We start from the raw sequence: 21,832 nt of genomic DNA, 5'->3' as shown, positions 1-21,832 counted from the left end.
CACTTTGATCCTTCTGCTTCTTAATCTACTTTTTATTTTTAAAATAATATATCCATTGATGACAAGTGATGTCTTGTTTTAACCCTAAATAAAATCTTGTTAACTTGAGATTTCTCTCTGCTGTTTTATTCTCTTATCCCTTCATCTGTACTGATGTAGGCTCCATTGAATAAATTCCTCATATCCCCTCATTCTTTTTGCAAGTCTGAAATTTCAATCAAGGCTAGAGTAACACTCATTTATATTAAAATTATCCAATGTCTTTGAAACAGCTAATAATTATCAATAGAACAAATCTACACACACCTTTGGTCTTAGCCAAAAGGATGAGAAACAATAGAACAAAGCAGGAAAACAGATCAACAATAAAATATCATAACAAACCAATCAAGTAATCCAAATAATTCCAGTGCATCTCAAAATCTTTGTCTCAAATGATTAAGAAAGCAAATCAGTGAATCACTCAAAAATAAACTCTGTCAATCAATAAACATTTGCTGGGCGTTTCAAATAGCTCAAAGACCTCGTTGTCAAAGGCCTACTGAAATGAGATTGCCTTACATAAATTTGTGAACCTGACCAGCGATGGATCTTGAGCAAGTCATTCTCATTCAATTTAACTCTATGAGACGACATCCTCTATTTCTGGACCCCAAGTAGAGGAAGAGGCAGGGAACTAAGACACACAACTTTGTCTTTTTTAACAATTAGAAATTGAATTTGATTGACTAGATGGATGGATATTTCTTAAATACATGACGTTTCAATAGATTATTGTGAAGCAGACTTCGTTACAGAGAGAGAGTTGCTCTTTTTTTCACCCTCTGGGAAGCGTCACAGCTTTGAAGCAATCCTCTCAAATGAATGCAGTTTCTCTCAAGGCTAGAGAGAACTCTTCTCACTGTCATGCCTTTGTTTTCTTAACCCAAATTTCCCCAGTTCTTAAATTCCACACTATCTTTGAGAGTTTCCCTGAATTCAGTCACTGAGCTCTCTTAGAACTTCAGCTGGGAAGGCTTCTTTCCCCAGAAGACTCTTCCCCCAGTAGGCACCAGAGTTTGGACTTCTTCCCCCCAAACTCCTTTTCAATATGCCCTCTATTTGTTCTCTAGATCTGTATCTAGAACACAACTGTTCTCCTCTGAATTCAGTTTTTTTGTCTCAAACTCTTCCTGCTTGAGTGTCTCTCACTAGACTCTCTTGCCTCAGTCTCCTTTCAGACTGACTCCAATTTCACCAGCCTTTCCCTCTCTATTTTTGTTGCCCCACCTCTTTGTAGCCTGTGAGTTCTGACTCTGTTGTTGTTGTTGTCCGCAATTCAGTTGTGTCTGACTCTTGGCAATCCCATGGCACAGCTGTCGCCACTAGGCATGTGCACTCTTAAAAAAATTTGGACCGTTTTGGGTTCGGAGGAACCCAGTTTAGAATGTTAAAGGGCCACCTGAATAAGTTGTTTTGGATCCAGCTTCATCTGAATTGATTCGGATGTCTCCAGGTTTTCAGGTTTTCATCATCTCTGAGACTGCGGGTACAGGTTTGAGTAAGAGGCTCCAAACTTTCAGTGTAACTTCAGGAGCCTCTTCTCTGACTTCCCCCCAAGTTTCAAAAAGACAATCCATTTGCCTCTGGCAAGCCTTAGAAAGCAAGGGGGAGTAGTGCCACGTGGATACCTTCTTCCTCCTCAGCAGAATCAGCACATGAACCAACCCTCATTGTCCCAGTTGAAGAGCTCTGGGTAGTTGCCCCATGTGGCCTAGACTAGAGGGTCTAAATTTCCACCATATGATACAATGGATCTGGATAGGGGCCCCTAGGTTGGGTGTCCGTAAAATTGGACCCCCTCATCCAATCTTCTTGCAACTTGGGGGGTCTTTAGAGAAGAGGGTCTTCAAGCTACAGTGAAAGTTTGGAGTTTCTTACTCCCACCCCCCAGGCATTGGAGAAGACGGAAATGGGAAGATTCCCATTTATTTTAATGGCATCATTGACTTTAATAACCGAATCGCAGTGATTCGGCCATAGAAATCTATGGCATTTGCTGCTTTGGTCCCTATTTGGCTGATCTATGTCTGAATCAGCCCTGCTTTGGACATTTTTCGACTGAAGTGTTCTGAAGCGCATATGTCTAGTCACCATAATCTCTGATTCTGCACTGCCTCCCTCAGACCTGCAGTGTTCTAGCCGGTGTCCATTTTGATCATATCTAACCACTGCATTATCTCTGGGCTTGGTTTCTTTTTTCCACTGACCAGTCCTAGCATAATTGCTTTCTCCATTGAGTTGGATTGCATGATATGGCCAAAGTAAGTGAGTTTTGTGATCTTGCCTACCAATGATATATCAGGAGTTACGTGCTGTAGTATTTCCTTCAGACTCTGATTGGCATTAACCATTTATGGGCTGGGATCTTCATAGAAACAAATGAACCTTGCATTTATTCATTTTTGTCTCCCTTTTTCTGGATTCCATCATACCCTACCTCACAGGGATATTATAAGGATGAAACTGAGGAGGGAAAATTATGACGTAAGCTGCCTTCAGCCTCATCTCCCTCACAGGGTGTCTGTCGTGGGGAGAGGAAAGGGAAGGTGATTTTAAGCCACTTTGAGACTCCCTTCGGGTAGAGAAAAGGGGCATATAAGAACTAACTCTTCTTCTTCCTTCTTTGGGTAGTAAAAAAGAGTACAAAAACACAGCTCTTCTTCTAAATAAAATAATAGGTACTTTAAAAAATGGAAGGGCTTCATGTGTTGAAAGCTGGCTTCTTGTGCTTGAGAAATATATTCATGTTAGCAAAGTGGACAGAGAGATACAACCCATTAATTTTGCAAGCTGATACTGGCTATTTTCTTTTCAATCCCATTTCCAATGAAGTCTGATGTGAGATTTGTCTGTCTGACTGCCACCGCAGCGCTGATGCTTTCATTTATTCCACCATGACCCCAAGATCTATTTTTTGGGTAATCACAGCCACTTCAGATTCTATCAGCCTGTGTTTTGAAGATATTTTTTCGCCAATATTCATTACTTTGCAGTCACGTACGTTAAAATGTACTGTTTTGGTCCCCATTTCTGAGATATATTTGTAGATCCTTTCATATTTTGCTTTGGCTTTCCTTGTTGCATATAATTTTGTGTCATTTTCTTGCTTAAGAATCTCACTGGTCCTTGTTGAGCCAGGATAAATTGCGAATCTTAAATAACACTGATCCCAATATAAACCAGCGAGAGCCTAATATAAGCCAGTTAAGAACAGTGGCTTCTAAGCTGGAGAGCCAGGTTTGATTCTCCACTTCCCCACAAGCAGCCAGCTGGGTGACCTTGGGGTAGTTACAGGCCTGTTAGAGCTGTTCTCATAGAGCAGTCCTGTTAGAGCAATCTCAGCCCCACCTACCTTACAGGATGTCTGTTGTGAGGAGAGGAAGGTGAATAGTAGGGTATAAAAATCAACTCTTCCTCTCCTCCTCCTCCTGCTCCCTCCCCCATGGGTAGGGGACCCCGCCTCCTGTTCTTCAGTTGTGTTAAGTTTCCCATTTAGACCTGTCTTCCATTTCTTGATCCTGTTGTTTAATCAGTGATGTTACAGAATCACAGAATCATAGAGTTGGAAGGGGCCATACAGGCCATCTAGTCCAACCCCCTGCTCAACGCAGGATCAGCCCAAAGCATCCTAAAGCAATGTTATACTCACCTTCATAAATATGCCAGCATGTAGCCAGACATTCTATTTATTTTTTGGAAAAAGAGAGCCAAAGTGGTGTAGTGGTTAAGAGTGTCAGACTAATATCTGGGAGACCAAGGTTCAAATCCCCACCCATGCCATGGAAGCTTGCTGGGTGACCTTGGGCGGGTCACATTCTCTTAGCCTATCCTGAGATTGTTATGAGGGTAAAAAAGAGGAGAGGAGAATGATGTAAGCTGCTTTGGATCACCATTGGGGACAAAGATAGGGACAAAATTTATTTATTTATTATATTTATAGACCGCCCTCCCCGAAGGCTCAGGGCAGTTCACATAAACCAGAACAGAAACTTTACAGATAACTTAGAGTAACAATAATGAATGAAGTGAAACAGCAAGCAACATGGAACAGTAGAAAAATGTGGGGAACATTAAATTAACGGGTTGGGTGTAATTATGGTGGGTGCCATAGGAGGGGGCACAGGAGGAGGGTCCTTGGGAAGTGATGGTGCAGGTCGACCTCAACCAAATGCCTGGTGGAGAAGCTCCCTTTTGCAGGCCCTGCGGAACTGTTCAAAATAAATGACATCTGCCTTTCCATTCAGTAAGATATGTCTGTGTCATTATCTTTGCATTTGGGGCAGATGGTCAAGATGGAGTTGTCATGAAGATGACTGAAATAATGGATTTAAGGTGCTTTGACTATTCCACTCTCTCTGTCTGTTGCTTTTGCTGCAAGTGGGAGCAAGTTGTCAATTAACTTCATTTTCAAGCACAGGTTGATGGTTCAGTACCAGGGGAATATACATTTGCCTTTGTACATGTGTTGGTTTATATAGTCCAGATTTTATTTTAGTCCTTAATAAACTGTTTCTCCACAGCGCTTTTTTGTCCTGGATAACGGAATGTTGAAGTACTCAAAATCACCGATTGATGTAAGTAAACCTGGAGTTGTTTTCAAAGCTGTTCTTTCTTTCTGTTGTTATTTAAAGAGTTACTTTCAGTAACACTAGGGGGCAAAGTAGACATGATGTGGGAGACACCTAATGATGGATGTCCTTTCTAACTTCAAGAAGAGAACCGGAGTTGCTAATTTGATTGGGGAAGTGGTTCTAAAGGGAGGAGAGGTGTTTAAGCTTTTTCTTAAGCATCATTTTACCAGGGTGTTCAAATTTTGGCTTCACTCAGTACATAGCCACTTTTATGTTAGGGCCCATTCTGCACACATAGGATAATGCACTTTCAATGTGCTTTGGCAGCTGGATTTTCCTGTGCGGAACAGGAAAATCTACTTCTAAAGTGCATTGAAAGTGCATTATCTATTGTATGCAGAATAGGCCCTGGTCCTCCCCAGCTTGGGAGGAAGACAAGGTTTCATGTCACACTTTGGAGAAGACAATGAGCTACACAAACATCGTTTGCAGCTTCTATATCTTAGGTGGCTGGTACAAAGTGCCTTGTTCTCATTTTGCACAAGGTGTTGAGGACAGTTCAGAATGAGAAGACTTGGACTGATTGCTATCATTTCCAAAAGCCTGGAACACAAACAGCTCAAGGGAGGTGACATCTCATTTAGTGTTTGGGAAGGAGAGGATTGTCTTGTTGCTCCTTGGCCCATTATGCACGGCCGCTGAAACGGCGATTTCGGGTCATATGGAAAACGTGGAGGGGGAAGAAGTGAAGCAAACCGCTTATGCACGGGACGGGACGCAACGGCGGCAAAACCCAGAGTAAGCGATTATGCACGCGGCGACCCCGGTGCCACTTCTGGTTGCGCCCCGGTCACCCGAAAGCTGTGCTTTCTTCCGCGTTTCACTAACATGGCTTTTTCAGCGGCATGCACCGAATCTGCGGCCTGTTGCAGCCGGCTCCATGTATTATCGGTGATTTTAGTCGCTGCCATTCCACCCTGAATGTGCACTATTCCCCCCGTGCGTAATGGGCCCTTTAAAGACCATTGCCCAAGCCAGGAAGATCCTCTCCCTTGCGTGAGTTTTCTGCAGTGTACACAGAATTCAGGGGATGGCATCTTTGTGCTTGATGCCAGAGAAAGGAGACGTGGCCAAAAGGGAGGGTTCGTGCTCTTTGGTGACTGAGTTTGTGGATCTCTAACATTTGCATAGCTTTGAAGATAACCCAGTGTTGACAGAATCTTTCTCTCTGTCCTACCCAATGACATGGAAATTAAGGAGCCTGCAGATCAGAGGAGAATTTCAATTTAGTTCCCCTTGGTGCACACCCACAGAAACATCAACCAGTAGTAAACACCTAGCTCAGATAAGGCACGGGAAAAGAAACTCGTGGAAAGGGGCAGGAGGGAAAGAATAATGCATTTAACCTGGAAGTTATGATCTCAAAATGGGTGTCTTCTGTGAAAGTTCGTTTGGGGTGCCCTGTTTGGAAATCTCGTGGGCAAGCAAAGAAAATGTCTGATCAGAAGAAACTGTCTATTCCTGATGAACACATCTCTAAATGAACAAGCTGATTGGTCAGCTCCAGTTAACAGAGCGGGCCACCTCTTGAGTATTAATTCTTTTCACTTTTCTGTGTTCATCCATAACTGTGATTCAGCCTTAAATTGGCAGCAGCAATTAATCATGGCTCACTCTTAGCCAGAACATATAGCAATCATCACATTACAGATTTACATTGTGGCCAACAGTGATTCCCAGCTAGCATTTACCAGTTCTCTGCTGGTGGGATCATTCACCCAAGAAAGGGCAGGGCTGGGTGGAGTTTGCAATCCAGGAACAATTAAGCTGATCTCTTAAGGCCATCTCCCGTAGAGATCAAGGGCATCACTTTTTCACTGCTCTCTGGGAATAGATGAAAACTTTTGCTTAAAGGAACGTGGAGTTGCCCAGCAGGTGGCTTTTATGGGCCAAGGGCTTTACCTGACCATTCCTGCAATATTTCTAGGATTTCTTGTGTTCTGGGATCGAAGCTCTCCATTCCTGTGTGAAAATAAGTGCACACCTGATGTTTCCAGTGGCCTACAGTGGAGTGACTAATGCAAGTGATTATATAGACTCCCAATAGATATATGTGATCATATTATACACATTTGTTCCATGTGTCGGATATAATGTACATCAAGTGGACATCAGATTTGCTTTATTCAATACTTTGAATTTAATTGGATCATGAATATTAAAAGTAGCCTCCAGCTGGAAAAAAAAAGGATTACCTCTTGGGAATTCTCTACTAGAGAGCTGATGTACACTTGTGTTCTCTGTGAGAAAAATTGAATTAATTGCTGAAATAGTATTGCTTGCTCGTATAGCAAGCAAGCTAGAAATCTGAAAATGTACTTGTTCAGTTATCGATGCTATGTATTATACACACGTTCTGTCTTGTCTGTCTCTTTCTCTCTTTCCCTCTAAAGATGGAATAAGCTGTGCACTGCTATTTGTTTTAATTTAACCAGTTTGAGATTTCAAGGCAGATTGTCCTTAGAATTACATTATTTATATATTTATTTATTTATTACATTTGCCAGTTCTGGCTATAATAATCGCTTCTTCCTTGAGGATTATTTAGGTAGGAGGAGGAAGAAGTATTGTTACAGAATATATAAAAATGTTTTGTTCCGTGATGGTCCTCAACTATTTTGTTCCATCATCTTAATGCCTCCTTTCTGCAATATTAGTGCATGTTGTATAGCTAGTGCTTCTAGCATATGCCAAATTAACTATCCTGGAATTAGCCCTGTAATAAGTTCTTATTAGGAAAGAGGTATCTTTCCTGTATTTATTTATTTGGGCCATAGTTCAAAGTATCCCCGTGTGTGTTTGAGGGAGAGATTTACACGAACTGCAAATATTGTCCATATAATTCCATATAATTTATTGTGGTTATCAGTTTTGCAAGGACAAGCTGCTTTTGTTGAATTGTGGCTTGCCCCTTTAACCATGAGCATAGTTGCAACAGAAAAGTCATAGTTTAATTTCATGGACCGTTCTTCTCCACCCACCACAGTTCACCCTCCCCCCCACTTTGTGTTCTCACATGACTCTCAGGATTCTCTGACCATCCTGGTTTTGTTGTTTTTCTTACTTTGAGGAGCATGGGAACACAGCACTGCATAATAATAACAAAATACGTGTTAAAGAACTTTTAAAAAACCCTCCATTTGTTTGCAGACACCTCCAGTTATCCCCTCCCTCTCCCTAAAAGGCAGGTTGAGCTGTTGGTGATTCTCAAACTTGAATTTGCAGAACTTGCAACAATTGTTTCTCACCTTGTTGGTCCCTTTCTGGCAGGGCATTTTGTAAAATTGTAGGTAAAGATTCTTCTGTCTTTAGTTACTATGGGGTAGCCATTTTAGCCGGCTCGTAAATTCTTGTGGCTCTCCCCCCTTTATCAGTTTAGAAGCTTATTCCCTCTCCCTCCCCCCAAAAACCCCAAGGGGTCAAGTCTAGCATTATGAGTTGAATGTTAATTGACGAGGAAAGCAAACTCTGAAAATTGGAACCCATTTCCTCCTTTGTGGAAATAAAAGAAGACCCCCGCCCCTCTTGGCCTGGTAGCTCTCTACCGGGCTCAATGCTGAAGGAAGCAAAATCCACCCAGAAGGAGAAAGATCGCCAAATGCACATATGCAGTGAAAGTGAGGGGGCATACATAATGAAAAAATACAGCTAACAGGAATGCATAATGAAAATGAAGGAAACCGCCAGTGCATAAAGAGCTACTGGGTTTTTTTACAGGTTTAAAATAAAGCAGATTTTTTGTATGTGGAAAGAATGGGCTGTTAATGTTCTGTGTACACACAGAGAACATCATGTAGAAACATGGAAAAATGTACCAGTTAGGTGAAATACAGTTAATATCTAGTGTAAATACAGTGTGGAAACAGCCCAGATTTTAAAAGAACTAAGAAGTGCACCAGACATAACGCTTTATTTAAAAGCTTTATTTTAAAAAAAATTAAAAGTTGCCTACACACACAAACACATACATATACATATATGTGTGTGTACATAAATAAAATGTACATACATAATATATATATATTTTTGCAATCTTTTCCTGGATTTTCTAAGGGTTGCGTGAGCTATTCCACAACAGCCAGCTAGAGACCAGGAACCCACAAGCTATCTGTTGGGAGACCCAGGCCTATTTGAAAAACCTTGGGTTTTTTAAAACTAATTCTTAGATTTCCAAATCCTCCTTGAATTAGCTTTGCAAAATTCCATGTAATCTTTTCCCACCCATCTCAATCTATTACATTTTGTAGGAGAGAAGCAAAAGGACTGTGCACTGCTAGCTTCATTGCACCTCTTCTGATGAAAGGCACTTGACATTTTCCTTAACAACCTCCCTCTTTCTCCAGCTCTGCTTGCTAGAAAGAACCTGAACTGTCGCCCAATAAATAATATACCCCTGGAAGACCTATACTGAAGCACTGCATTATTTTATTTTTCTAGGCTGATGGTAATGTCTTCTATGATATATTTTTTTTGCCAGACTCAGAAGGGGAAAGTCCATGGGAGCATAGATGTTGGGTTATCGGTTATGTCAATTAAAAAGAAAGCTCGTAGGATAGATCTTGATACCGAAGAGCACATCTACCACCTGAAAGTAAGGAGTATTTCTATCCGTTTATTTTTCTGCTTACCACAGTCAAATGACTTGATGAAAGTCAGGTGCTGGCCCCCCATGTTAATAAATTTATTTTATTTATTTAGATTTCTATACTGCCCATTTCTTTGCAGCTCTGGGCGGTTTACATTAAGGGAGTAAACATTCACTATGTTTTCTACGCTCCCTCTTCCCACTCCTGTTCTAGATTTGGGGGGGGGGTCAGTGGGTTTCAGGCCGCCGTGGTTTCTAAAAGTTTTTAGGAGTCTGTTTACTGTACACGGATGAATGTCCGGAATTGTTTTAATAGAGTTTTAATGAGGCTTTTAATACAGACAGTTGTAACCCACCACGAGCCAGTTTGGGGGTGGTGGGCAATAAGTTTAAACAAACAAACAAATGAATGAATAAATGCTGTTATGAACTGTCCATTCTCACTGACCAGGTAAAATCCCAGGATTCATTTGACGCTTGGGTATCAAAGTTGCGACACCACAGACTGTACCGTCAGAATGAGATTGTGCGATCACCCCGAGATGCCAGCTTTCACATATTTCCTTCCACATCGACCACCGAGTCTTCGCCTGCTGCTAATGTCACTGTATTGGATGCAAAGGTATATGATGTCCCTCTTATGGGAGAGAACCGCCCCCCCCCCGACATTTTGATATTGCTCAATCTTCAGAAGCCACATGTTGTTATGTGCGAAGTCGTGTCCGACCCATCGTGACCCCATGGATAATGATCCTCCAGGCCTTCCTGTCCTCTACCATTCCCCGGAGTCCATTTAAGTTTGCACCTACTGCTTCAGTGACTCCATCCATCCACCTCATTCTCTGTCGTCCCCTTCTTCTTTTGCCCTCGATCGCTCCCAGCATTAGGCTCTTCTCCAGGGAGTCCTTCCTTCTCATGAGGTGGCCAAAGTATTTGAGTTTCATCTTCAGGATCTGGCCTTCTAAGGAGCAGTCAGGGCTGATCTCCTCTAGGACTGACCGGTTTGTTCGCCTTGCAGTCCAAGGGACTCGCAAGAAGCCACATACAGGTGTTTAATTGTGGCAAGAGAGTAAAGCATGAAGCAATGCTTTATAGTACTTTTCCCAAGCTGGCTTGCTCAGGGCATATAACTTGGTTAAACTCTTCCCAGTCCTCTAGCTCAGTAGTCTCCAACCTTTTTAGCACCGGGGACCACTCAACGCTTGACAGTTTTACTGAGGCCCACTGCCCTAAGGCTCTCTGACTCTGGTCGCTATGGTAATGTCTAAACATCCCTTCAAAATAAGATACAGACACACCACAACAATGAACATAAGGAACATTTTATTTTCATGGAAATTTTAACTCATGACAATGACAAATCAGTGGGAACCCTGAGCTTGTTTCTCTGCAACGAGATAGTCCCATGTGCGCCTGCCGGATCGTGGATGAAGTAAAGGGCCAGGGGGGGGGGGAAGGCGTCCTTCGCGGCCCACCTCCAGTTAGTTGACGGACCCCACAGGTTGGGGATCGCTACTCTAGCTCAGTGGTCCCCAACCCCCGGTCTCGGGACCAGTACCGGTCCGTGGATCAGTTGGTACCAGGCCGCGGCTCCTCTTCGTCCTCCTCCCTGGCTCCTGCCTCAGGGGCTGCCCTGCCACTCTGCTGCTGGCTCGCCTTTGGTGCTCTCCAGAAGCTGCCATGGCTGGGGCTCCCCCTCGGCATGGCACTGGACAGCTGCTGCTGGCAGTGCCCCCAGCAGGCGGCGGAAAGTCAGGGTCGCTGGTGGGAAAGCAAGTGGAGCAGGGCTCAGGTGGTCGTGGTGACGTCCCTCGGCAAAAAACTATTCCCCCCTCCCGGGCCTCAGTAAAATTGTCAAGCATTGACCGGTCCCCAATGATAAAAAGGTTGGGGACCACTGCTCTAGCTTATTCAAAAGATGCATTATATTTATATGATAGTCAGTGTGGTGTAGTGGCTGGAGAGTCGGACTGGGATCTGGGAGACCCAGTTTCAGATCTCCACTCTGCTGTGGAAGCTTGGTGGGTGACCTTGGTTCAGCCTAACCTACTCCACAGCAGTCTTGTGAGGATAAAATAGAGAGGAGAATAATGAGTCCCCATTGGGGAGAAAAGTGGGGATAAATTAAGTAAATACATTAAAACAGGCTTTCTCAACCAGGGTTTTGTGAAACCGTGAGGTTTCTTGACGGCCCTGGAAAGGTTTCCTGAATGGGTGGGAGTTAATCATTTTAATATATATATTTTAATTTGTTAAATATTTATAGGGTGATATGGCCATATATGGTCATATTGACCCCCTTTCCCTCCCAAAATGGCCAATGATGGGCCTGGAGGGGATGGGAAGGAGAGGGGCTCCAGGTGGGCATGTGCACAGCCATACTTCCCAATCATATTCTGCATTATCTGGTTTTTTTTGAAGCCTGAAGAATGTTTCAGAGTTTTCTCAACAGGAGAAAAGTTGAGAAAGGCTGCCTTAAAATATGCATCTGTTGAATAGTTTATTAGATTTCCCAGCACACGGCAAGCATTGTCCTTAGTTAGAAAATAGATGTTGCTAGCCATGGGAAGAATCTCCAAAGAGGCAGAACTAATGGTGAGAGGAAGAAGATGTATGACTAAAGAGTTCTTCGTTTTGCTGCACCTTTCCAAAGACTGGCCAGGGATTCTGGTTGTTGTTTTTTTGGGGGGGAGGGGGCGGTCACATCACCTAAGCATTGAATTGAGGTCTCTGTGTTGGACAGGTAGTTGTGAATTTTCTGAATTCTGCAGGGAATTGGATTAGATCAGTGGTCCTCAACCTGGGAGTTGGGACCCCTTTGGGGGTCAAACGACCTTTTCACAGGGACTGTGGCAGGGTGAGCACCTTGGCTGGGGGGGCAGCTCCTCCTGCAGGTGCTCATGCTCGGCCACCAGCTGCTCCAGCAGCGGCTTCAGTGTGGTGCAGTCTCCCGCCAGGTGCTTCTAGTGGCAGCACAGCTCGGCGGCCTCACACTCCTTGCAGGGTAGATCAACATAGAGCATTCGTCTGTCTGGACCAGCAGAAAAGGATGAGATCGGCAAGGTGGGACAAGAGGCAGAACTGAACTGAGAAACCCCAGGGGAGAAAAAACAATTTATATACAATCATCACCAATGGATCTTCATGCCATTGGTCAGTTTGGGTTAAATTTCTGTGAAAGAACACTTGCATAATTTTATGGTTGGGGGTCACCACAACAAGAGGAACTGTATTAAAGGGTCGCGGCATTAGGAAGGTTGAGAACCACTAGATTAGATGAACCTGGAGGTCCCTTCCAACTCTATTATTCTTTGATTTCCTGATGACTAAAGGGGACGATTTTTGTCTCCTTTTATTGATTAGGGTTTGTTCATGGGCAATTTCACCCCATCACTCAGTACAATGTTTTCTCAAATATATTTTGTGTAGGTACCACAGAACAGCTTCCCATGGCAGCCGTCCATCCCTTGCAGTAGCAGTCTTCCTGCAACGTGCACCACTGGGCAAAGTAAAGTTGTCGCTTGGCTACAGAACTCTGAGGAGATGGACAGGTGCGCGGAAGGTCAGTTTCACCTTTATGTCCACTTTGCCTTTAAGTTGTTATTCGTTCCCCTCCTAAGAAACAGGATTTCGTATGCAGTCAGCAGTGGAGATATGCGTATCATTTAATGCTATAGGCTTTTTGGTGCAGTGGGAGGATGTGCTTAATGAAGTGCTGTTAATACTTAATTTTGTTTGGCAAAGTTCTTTCATGAGACCAATCAGTATTTCCTTGAAGTCATCTTCAGCATTCCACTAGTAGTTGGCGGATACTTCTCTTTGAATTTTCCTATCCCCAAACCTGGTTTTGAATTAAGCGATTTGAGGGTTAGAATCCCACTGGAGTCTTTACTGGCTCTTCTGATTCACAGGGAAGCATTAATAAATTAATTAAACATATATACTCTGTGGCATATAACAACTGGCAGCATAAAGACAGTTAAAGTTTCCCACCAGTTAGTGAAATTAGCGTCAATAGGACACCAGTAGACCTCAAAATCAACGTTTTTTTACTTGATACCTAAAAATGAGATAAACAAGGGGCCTGGGTGATTGTTAGGGGGGGGCACCCAAATCTGAGGGACCACCACAAAAAGCTTCTTTCTCTGGTATTTCTGAAGGGAAGAGACATTTGAACCTAGGCCTCTGCAGAAGCTGACAGAAAAGCTTATTTGACAGAAAGCAGTCTTCAGTGTACCCTGGTCCAGTAATCATTACCAACAGTGACCCTTAATTTCAAATATGATGTCCAGGCTGTTTAGCTCTAGTCATTTTCTTCCTCTTTGGCATGTGCTTATGTTTATGGAAGCGGCTTGAAAATGATTTTTAAAAAATATTTTTGTGCCACCTTTCCACCCAATCAGAGTCCAAAAGGCACTGAACAAAAAAACATTTAAATAAAAATACAATTGAAATAATAAAATTCAAATCAAAGCACATAAATGAGGAGTTCTGATTGGATCTTTAGTAAGGGTGTGCATTGCATATATGAGTGTACAGATTAATTTTGGATCCAGATTAGGAGAGAGCTTATTTTTCATTAACCTGATCTTTTAGGACTGTGTTTCTGTAGGTTTCTCCAGGTAGTTTTTGTCCCACAAATTTAGAACCATGTTAGCAGTTGCCTTTGTCCCCAACCTTCCAAAAGCAGGGGGAGTGAGAAAACTGGCCATATAGTTGCTTAATGGCTTCTCTTTCCCTTTGAAGTTTAAAGAGACTTTATTTTCTATGGGAAAACCTGGCCTCCAAAATCAGAGTCTAAGGGCCATTCTGCACCCAGAAAATATAGTGAGTCACTTACCTTTTGCAGACACCATATTTTTGGCATTTCAAATGATGTCGTCTGTATGCAGCTTCCCAGCAGCAAACCAGCAGCTACATTCTCCAATTTAAAGTGCTAGCTGGGAAATCCTGAAAACTGGATTCCCCCAGCTTTGTAGTGAGAGCAGTAGGACAGCAGCCAGCAAGCACTAGCAAAATGGCTGTGCATAACCAAAGCAAACAAAGTAATGAGATCTCTGTGTTAAGTGCCCGCCCACCCCCCGCCTCCCTCTCCCATCTCCCGGCAACAGTGCTTTTTTTTTCTTTAGCAAACTGCCTGGAGCAATGCATATTTGTTGCTCCAGCCAGTCAGTGCAAAAAATTTCCCCCAATTGTTGATGCACAAGTATGCCTCTCAGATCCCCTCCACCCCCCAAAAGGTGAAAAAATTACTTCTTCTAAGCTTCAAGGCTGGTGACATTAAAATAAGCACTATGCATCTATGAGTAGATGCATAGGCATAACAATGGAGAAGTTTCACTTTTTAAAAAGATCATTTTCCCTTTAAGACTGGGGAGCAAGGTAATTGGCTTGTTGCCATGATTGACAGGCAGGGAGAGACTTGTTGGTATAGCGAGTCCCTCTCCTCCATTTTAATCAGCCGTGCCGAGTGCCAGAAAGCGGGAGAAGAAAGCGAGAGAGCGAGGAGATTAGGAATGGCGGAGGGTGCCATTTTTTATAGCATTAAGCCATTGCACTGGCTTAATGCTATTTTTTTAGAAGTGCAGAATGGCCCCAAGTCTAGTTCTACAAAAAATAATGGCCCATTAAACTTTTAAATGGACTGGAAAGACCAATGAATAGCTGGTCAAGTAGGCCTGACTTTCTAGGCACCACTTACCCTTTCCTCTTCGATGATGCTGTATTGACATAGAACCTAAAAGAAGAAAAACAGTTCACAAAAGTGTTGCATTAGTGCTTATTTCCTTGACTCTTCTCCGGTCAGGAAACAAGAGATCATCCCAGGGGGCTGTCTCTGTTCTGAGTGACCTTATTTCCTGAAGAGAGGGTTCCCGCTGGAAATGAAAGACATGTGCTCTTTTTTCAGTGCTGAGAAGCTACAAGCTTTCACTGCCTACCTTTCTGGAAAATAAGAAGTCACTCTGGCTATGCTGAGCTGTCAGGAAAAAGCCTTTTATTGCCTGATGGGAAGTACACATGCAAAACATAAAAGTGCCCTATCTTATCCAGATTAATATATCTGTGAAGTGTGGTGCTACTTCAGGAAATCAGAAGCTATGAGCAAGTGACACACCTCACATTTACAGTTTGGTTACAAGAAGGGGTAGTGAGGGGCTGGGAAAAATTGGGTAGTAGCTACATGTAGTCCATGAGTCTAGAGCAGCCATTCTCATCCTTTTTTGGGCCATGGCCTTTTTAAAAGCTCTTTGAGGGTTCCAGGGCCCCCTCCATTAAGCTTTTGGTTACCCCTGACATTTTTTTCAAGCTGTGGTCCCCTTTAAATGTGCCCCCTTTGAGAATGGCTGGTCTAGAGGCTGAGCAGAACAAGATTTTCCTTTTTTTTGTGCCCAGATGTGAGATGTGGGCTGACACATAATCCCTCTTTTTGACTCAATGTTCTGCTTCCATTTTTGTCACAATGACCTGCTGGCTAAAGAAGATACAGCTATACCTTTATACCTTGCTGGCTGTTGTGCCTGTTCCTGGAACTATGAACTTCTGTTGAAATTATTTATTTTGTTATTTATTAATAAGATTTCTATCCTGTTGCTCCTGGCCCAGCCAGCTTGCAGTGGCTCAAAACGATAAAGCCAGTACAATTCCAATATGAACAATGCAAATAAAACATCAGTATACTTTACATTTAGCAGCATCGGCTGCTTATACTAATAAATACTTGTCAAGTTCCCCAGCATCATTGTCTGAGTTTTATAATAGGGGGGTTGCTATTGTATAGAGGAGGTGCTATTAGATGGTAACCACATCCTGGCCTCAACTGAATGCCCAGTGGAAGAGCTCTGTCTTGCAAGCCCTGTGGAACTGAGATAGTTCTTTTGGGGCCCTTAGCTCTTCCGGGAGCTCATTCCACCAGGTCGGGGCTAGGACCGAATAGGCAGCCTAACTATGTTACTATGTTACTGTATTACTATGTAGGGTACTCTGTGGCTGGGTGTGAAATGAATTATTTGTTTATTTATTTATTTATATACCGCCCTTCCTGGAGGCTCAAGGCGGTTTACAAGAAACAGGAAAAAGATACAGATAAAATATGGTAACAACGTGTGATAACAGCAATAACATTGTAACAACAATAACCTTAACATGATAACAACAATAACACTAGAGAATGATGGAACTGTACAAGAGCAAAAAATATGCATGATTTCAGGTTGTTTTTTGCCTAAGTTTTTGTATTCTGCCTCAATCGAGGACTGATTAAATTTTTCTTTGCCCTAATTCTTGTCTTGTGTATCTCAGACGAGTGGAACAATCCTTAGGTTGTCTCTTTCAGCATGTACCTCTTTATGTCTATAGAAAGGGTTGCTGTGAGTTGCTTTTTTGCTACATCAGGCAGTGTGCCTTTGATTATGCTTCTACAGAGTAAAGTGCTCTCCTTAATGATATGACATACCTTGGCAAAGAAGATCTTAGTCAGGATAACTAATGTACTTCTCTGTGTTTGTGTTAGATCTCGCTCACTGCCAATCAAACCTTGTGGAACTCAGTAAAATCCTTCAGAACTTAGAAATACTACAGAGAACTCAGTCGGCCCCGAACTTCACAGATATACAGGTAAATACGTTTTTAAAGCTCAGATGACGGGGTGTACACATGTTGAGTGTGGTCTTGCGGCTCTTGTGGCTATTTCCTCCGGTGCAAAGGAAGCTTCTTGCATCAAAAGGAAGTGCCACCATTGTTGCATTGGAGCTACGGAGTCTGATCCAATATGTTCTTTATTTGAAGCGTTTGATAGGATTGCCAAAGGATGTCGGTGGCTTCTTTGCGAAGAAGCATACTATTATCTAGTTTAGAAAGTACAGAATAATAGTTTAGGGTTATGTTCAAGTTCCATGATGACTATAAACGATACAAAACTTTGAAATGGGCACAGTTACTTAATTTGCATTCTTTATGCCAGATATATAATATTCAACTTTTGTTGGTGAGTTGGAGTATCATGTGGAAGGAGGGTTGAAATCCTGTTTTCAGTGATGTTTGTCTTCATATGCTTACGAGCCACTTCATATGTTTTAAGCAAGTTCTGATTCAGACCCATGCAGTGTTACTTTGGGCAATATCAAGGTGTCACTGTTGATCTGTCAAGGTCAGCATTGTTTACTCTGACTGGTAGAACCTCTCCAGGGTCTCAGGCCGAAGATTTTTCACATTGCCTGATCCTTTCAGCTGAATTTGCCATGGATTGAATCTGGGACCATCTGCATGCCATGGAGATGCTCTGTCACTAAATCACAGCCCCAGCCTGGATGTAGCTCACAAAACGTAGTTAAAAATTCCAAAATAAGCATCAAAACAACTAAACTTCAGTTAGCATAATTACTAGGGTTGTGTGCTTTGGCTGGCAAAGCGGTCATTCGAGCCTGGGCCAGAAGCACGAGGTGGGGGTGGGACTGGTGCTGCCCCCCCCCGCCCCCTGTGCTGCGGTGCTGGCCGCTTCGGGCTTGAACGGCCGTTTTGGCAGCCAAAACACAAAACCCTAATAGTTACAGCCTAAAATGATTTAAAACGAAGCATAAAGTAGTCTTCATGAAGGAGCCTCAGAGATGAACAATACATTTGTTAAGAAATAATAACACAATAACATAAAGATAAAAAATAATAACACAAAACTGTACTTAAATGTTAAATGCAGAAATGGCAGCAGAGCGCTCTTAAAAACCAGAAATCAATAAGACAGCAACATATGTCATTTTAAGAGCATGAAGAGAAAATGATCATATGATAACTGGCAGTAAAAACAATCTTAAAAAAAAATAGGAGCGGAATGGTGGTAAAAACAGAATCAATATGATTGTATGCTAAACAAACTCGAAGCAGCAGAGAGAGCAGAGGGAAGATCCCCTGGGAAACTCTTCAGAAAACTAACTAAGAAAGGTCTAAGGAAATGGATCTTAACTTGGCACCGGTAACTTAAAACAGCACTGGCGTTTATCCAGCCCCATAGTTCCTGCAGCGGAATGGGTTTTTCCATTTGCAGAAGAGGGGGAACTCATTCACAGCAACTATCCCTTCCCACAGCAGACCCCCTACTTTGTCCATTATGTTGTTCCTGAGGGGTCCACTGATCCGCATGACCAAAATTTCCGGGAGTGTCTGAAAAGTGTCTGAAAAGTCACAATATAGAAGGTCTTTTCTCTAGCAGTTCCCTTGCTTTCCCTCACAGGATGGCATCTCAACAAGATGTGTTAGAGAAGGAGGCTGTTGGCTGGGTAGATAAATGTTAGTTGGAAAATGTCTAGATACATGGTTGTAGAAACGTGTTCAAAGTTTGTTTGCTTCTCAGATTGTCTTAAACGGGCACCTCGTTTGCTGTACTTCTGGAACGAAGGCCGACATTTTTACCACACTTTTCAATTTGTCGAAAGCGTTACTAAGATCCTGATTTACTAACTTGCTGTTGTTGTCTGCGTCAGTTAATGCCAGCTTTAACACAACGCTTTGTTGCTTTTAACTGTTTTGTGACATAGGCTAACTGTGTAGATATTTCAAAGAAAGACAAGCGTGTCACAAGAAGATGGCGAACAAAAAGTGTCAGCAAAGATGCTAAAATACAACTTCAGGTATTTCCCCCTTCCTGTTGTTTCCCTTTTTTTTTTTTTTTTTTTTTTGCATTGCAGTTTTAGGTAATGAAATAGTTCCAGGAACCGAAACATTCCAGCTGATTTTAAGGCACCGGTTTTTAAGGCATTCATCATTTTAAGAAGGCCTGATGCTCAGAAATTATTTTGCCTCCATCTCCACTCTTTCACCACCACCCCTTCTACATGTGGAAGAGAGACAGGGAGAATAAAATTTTTAGAATAAAAAAAATGCTGTCGGTTAGATTAGGGAGGTTAAATAGAGATTGTCAAGTGGGATTCTTAGTTTTGCACCATTGAACCCACTACTACTAGCACCCATATTGTATCACCATGACCCATTATGCACGGGGGGAATAACACACATTCGGGGTGGAATGGCGGCGACTAAAATCACCGATAACACACGGTGCCGGCTGCAGCTTCGGTGCATGCCGCCGAAAAAGCCGTGTTAGTGAAACGCGGAAGAAAGCGCAGCTTCCGGGTGACCGGGGCGCAACATAATCAGTTACTCTGGGTTTTGCCGCCGTCGCACCCCGTCCCGTGCATAACCGGTGTGCTTCACGTCTTCCCCCTCCGCGTTTTCCATGTGACCCGAAATCGCTGTTTCGGCGGCCATGCATAATGGGCCCATCACACACACACACACACACACACACACACACACACACACACACACACACTGTATCCAGAATCAGCTCCTTGGTCCATCAAAGTCAGTTTTGTCTACCCAGACTGACAGCAGCTCTTCAGTGTCTCAGGCAGAAGTCTTTCAGATCACCCACCACCTGGTCCTTTTAACTAGAGATGCTGAAGATTGAATCTGAGACCATCTGCGTGCCTCTCCCTCAAAAAGGCTTTGGGTTTTGTTTTGCCGTATAACAAACAGGAGAAACACAGCGTAAGCAGCCCAAAGGTTTCTGAGGAAAGCAGAACTAGCTACGAAAGTTTTTGGATCCTAGCCTCTGGGAATTTACATCAGAACTCATCCACAAAGAATGAATAGGAATCATCTTTGAATCATCCTTTCTGTCCTACAGAGGTACCACTTCCTCTAAGAACACCTTTGCAGTGTCCACAGCATTATGTGTGACAAGTACGTGCACCTGGCAAATTTTGGTGCATGTGGACAAATAAGTGTGTAGACTCCTTGTATGGCAATGTACACCTGGTTTATCTACAAGGAAGAAGTGTTCATATAGGAAGTGAATTCTTTTTGAATAGGTTCAAAGACAAACTTTGAACTAGGTAGTTTTGTGATCAGAAGGACAGTGTGATCATTTGTCATAGATGCCTTTTGTACTGAAATTTTTTCTTGCTAATTATTACAAATAAAGAAAAACACTTTGAAACCAAGTGAGAATCGACTGTATGGGATTCTCAATAAGCTTAATTAATAAAAAACCTTGCTTAGAGCAACCTATATTTTGTTTGCCTCTCACAAATATTGTAGAGCAGCGGTGGCCAAACTGTGGCTCTCCAGATGTCCATGGATTACAATTTCCAATGAGTAGCAGGGGTGTATGGGAATTGTAGTCCATGAACATCTGGAGAGCCACAGTTTGGTCACCCCTGGTGTAGAGCATGTAACGGACTTAGATGACTGTATCAGTTTGGTGAAAAATGCCACCTTTTAAATTCTCCCCAGGTTATGGACCTAGATTTTCTAGGGTAAGAATTAGTATTTTTAAGAAAGCTGCCTCAGACAAATTCAGGTGTTTGCTCAAATGATAGTTCACATAGCATCCTGTACACAAAATCTTTCAATTTTTTTGCATGTGCTGTGCTTTAAATGTGTTATGTGTGTTAACATTGTTACATTGCTACTAACATCTCTGGTTTGAAGCACAATTTCTGGATGTTGTCTGTTTTTTGGACCATTGAATCATAGAATCATAGAGTTGGAAGGGGCCATACAGGCCATCTAGTCCAACCCCCTGCTCAACGCAGGATCAGCCCTAAGCATCCTAAAGCATTTCATTGGAAATGAAATATCAAAGTAGGGTTGGGGATGAAGGGTACAATTTAAGGAGAACTTGGTTGATGTTGCCTGCTTTGGAAATCAGGATAATTTCACATAGGGAGTCAACAGTCAGTCTGGGTGCTCTTCAGAAAAACCGGAAAAGTTAGAACAGTTGACTAGTAGAGGAAGTTCTGTTGTTTCTAAGGATCAAATAAAAAAAAACATTAACGGATCATGTTGTACAGTCCCCACTGTACACTGGCTTTGTTTTGCAGTGTTTTCAGAGTTTGTGAAGCAATCATTATGCAAAATAGTGAGTTGTTAGGGCTTTTTATGATTGTCTGATAGATATTGTCAGAGAGGTGGAGGTAGATCCAAGCCATGGGACTAGATCTAAAGATACCACCTTCTTCAAATAGAAAAATATCTTTCGATCCAATGCTATGCTTTGTATCTAGCTCACTAGGATTATAGTCAAGGCTACTTGGATAAACTTTTCTGTTTTTAATCCAAGTTCCATGCCGTCTTCCTAAAATCATTCTGACTTGTTGAAGTTTGTTTTGTTTAACACTGAATGAAAGGAATTTGGAGACTTGTTTAATCATTGAAAAGTCTTTTAAAGTAGAACCTGCCTTCCTCCCTGTGGAAGCTATGTGGAATAAGGTGTCAGTTTATGGATCCTTCAAATATACATGCTTCTACTCTGTATGATGCTGTAGCAGGGTGTGACTTACAAGACACAGGTGCAGTTAAGGGGATCAGGAAATCATTGCCAACTTTCCCCCCTCTTCATAAATAGCTCCTTGCTGCAATTGAGTGCTAGTTAGACATAGAGCAGATATAATGCCAAATCCTGGGCAGAAGTGATATGAACAAACCTCAGTTTGGTAGATTTACAGGCTGTGACTCAAAACTGTGACTGGCAGCTGCCAGCCCAGTCAAAATTGAAAACACCAATTTTAAGGTGACCAGA

At 42.5% G+C, this 21,832-nt stretch overlaps 1 protein-coding gene across 9 annotated transcripts in view; it reads left to right on the top strand.

The window, feature by feature from the left end:
• The window catches only part of OSBPL6 (oxysterol binding protein like 6), a 150,711-nt gene that overhangs the window by 79,704 nt on the left and 49,175 nt on the right, over positions 1 to 21,832 (top strand). For 7 of the 9 annotated variants that reach the window (XM_077319592.1, XM_077319591.1, XM_077319593.1 and 4 more), the window contains 6 exons: positions 4,563 to 4,616; positions 9,151 to 9,264; positions 9,710 to 9,880; positions 12,688 to 12,820; positions 16,769 to 16,872; positions 18,786 to 18,878. In XM_077319592.1, the coding sequence (XP_077175707.1) occupies positions 4,563 to 4,616; positions 9,151 to 9,264; positions 9,710 to 9,880; positions 12,688 to 12,820; positions 16,769 to 16,872; positions 18,786 to 18,878 (669 nt within the window). The remainder of the gene's footprint in view (positions 1 to 4,562; positions 4,617 to 9,150; positions 9,265 to 9,709; positions 9,881 to 12,687; positions 12,821 to 16,768; positions 16,873 to 18,785; positions 18,879 to 21,832) is intronic. The other 2 variants (XM_077319597.1, XM_077319594.1) reach the window with 1 other exon arrangement.

This window comes from Paroedura picta, chromosome 2 (genome assembly GCF_049243985.1).
Source record: "Paroedura picta isolate Pp20150507F chromosome 2, Ppicta_v3.0, whole genome shotgun sequence".
In the NCBI taxonomy this organism is placed as follows: Eukaryota; Metazoa; Chordata; class Lepidosauria; order Squamata; family Gekkonidae; genus Paroedura; species Paroedura picta.
The sequence above is the reverse complement of the archived record's forward strand: the minus strand, read 5'-3'. Positions and strand labels throughout refer to the sequence as shown.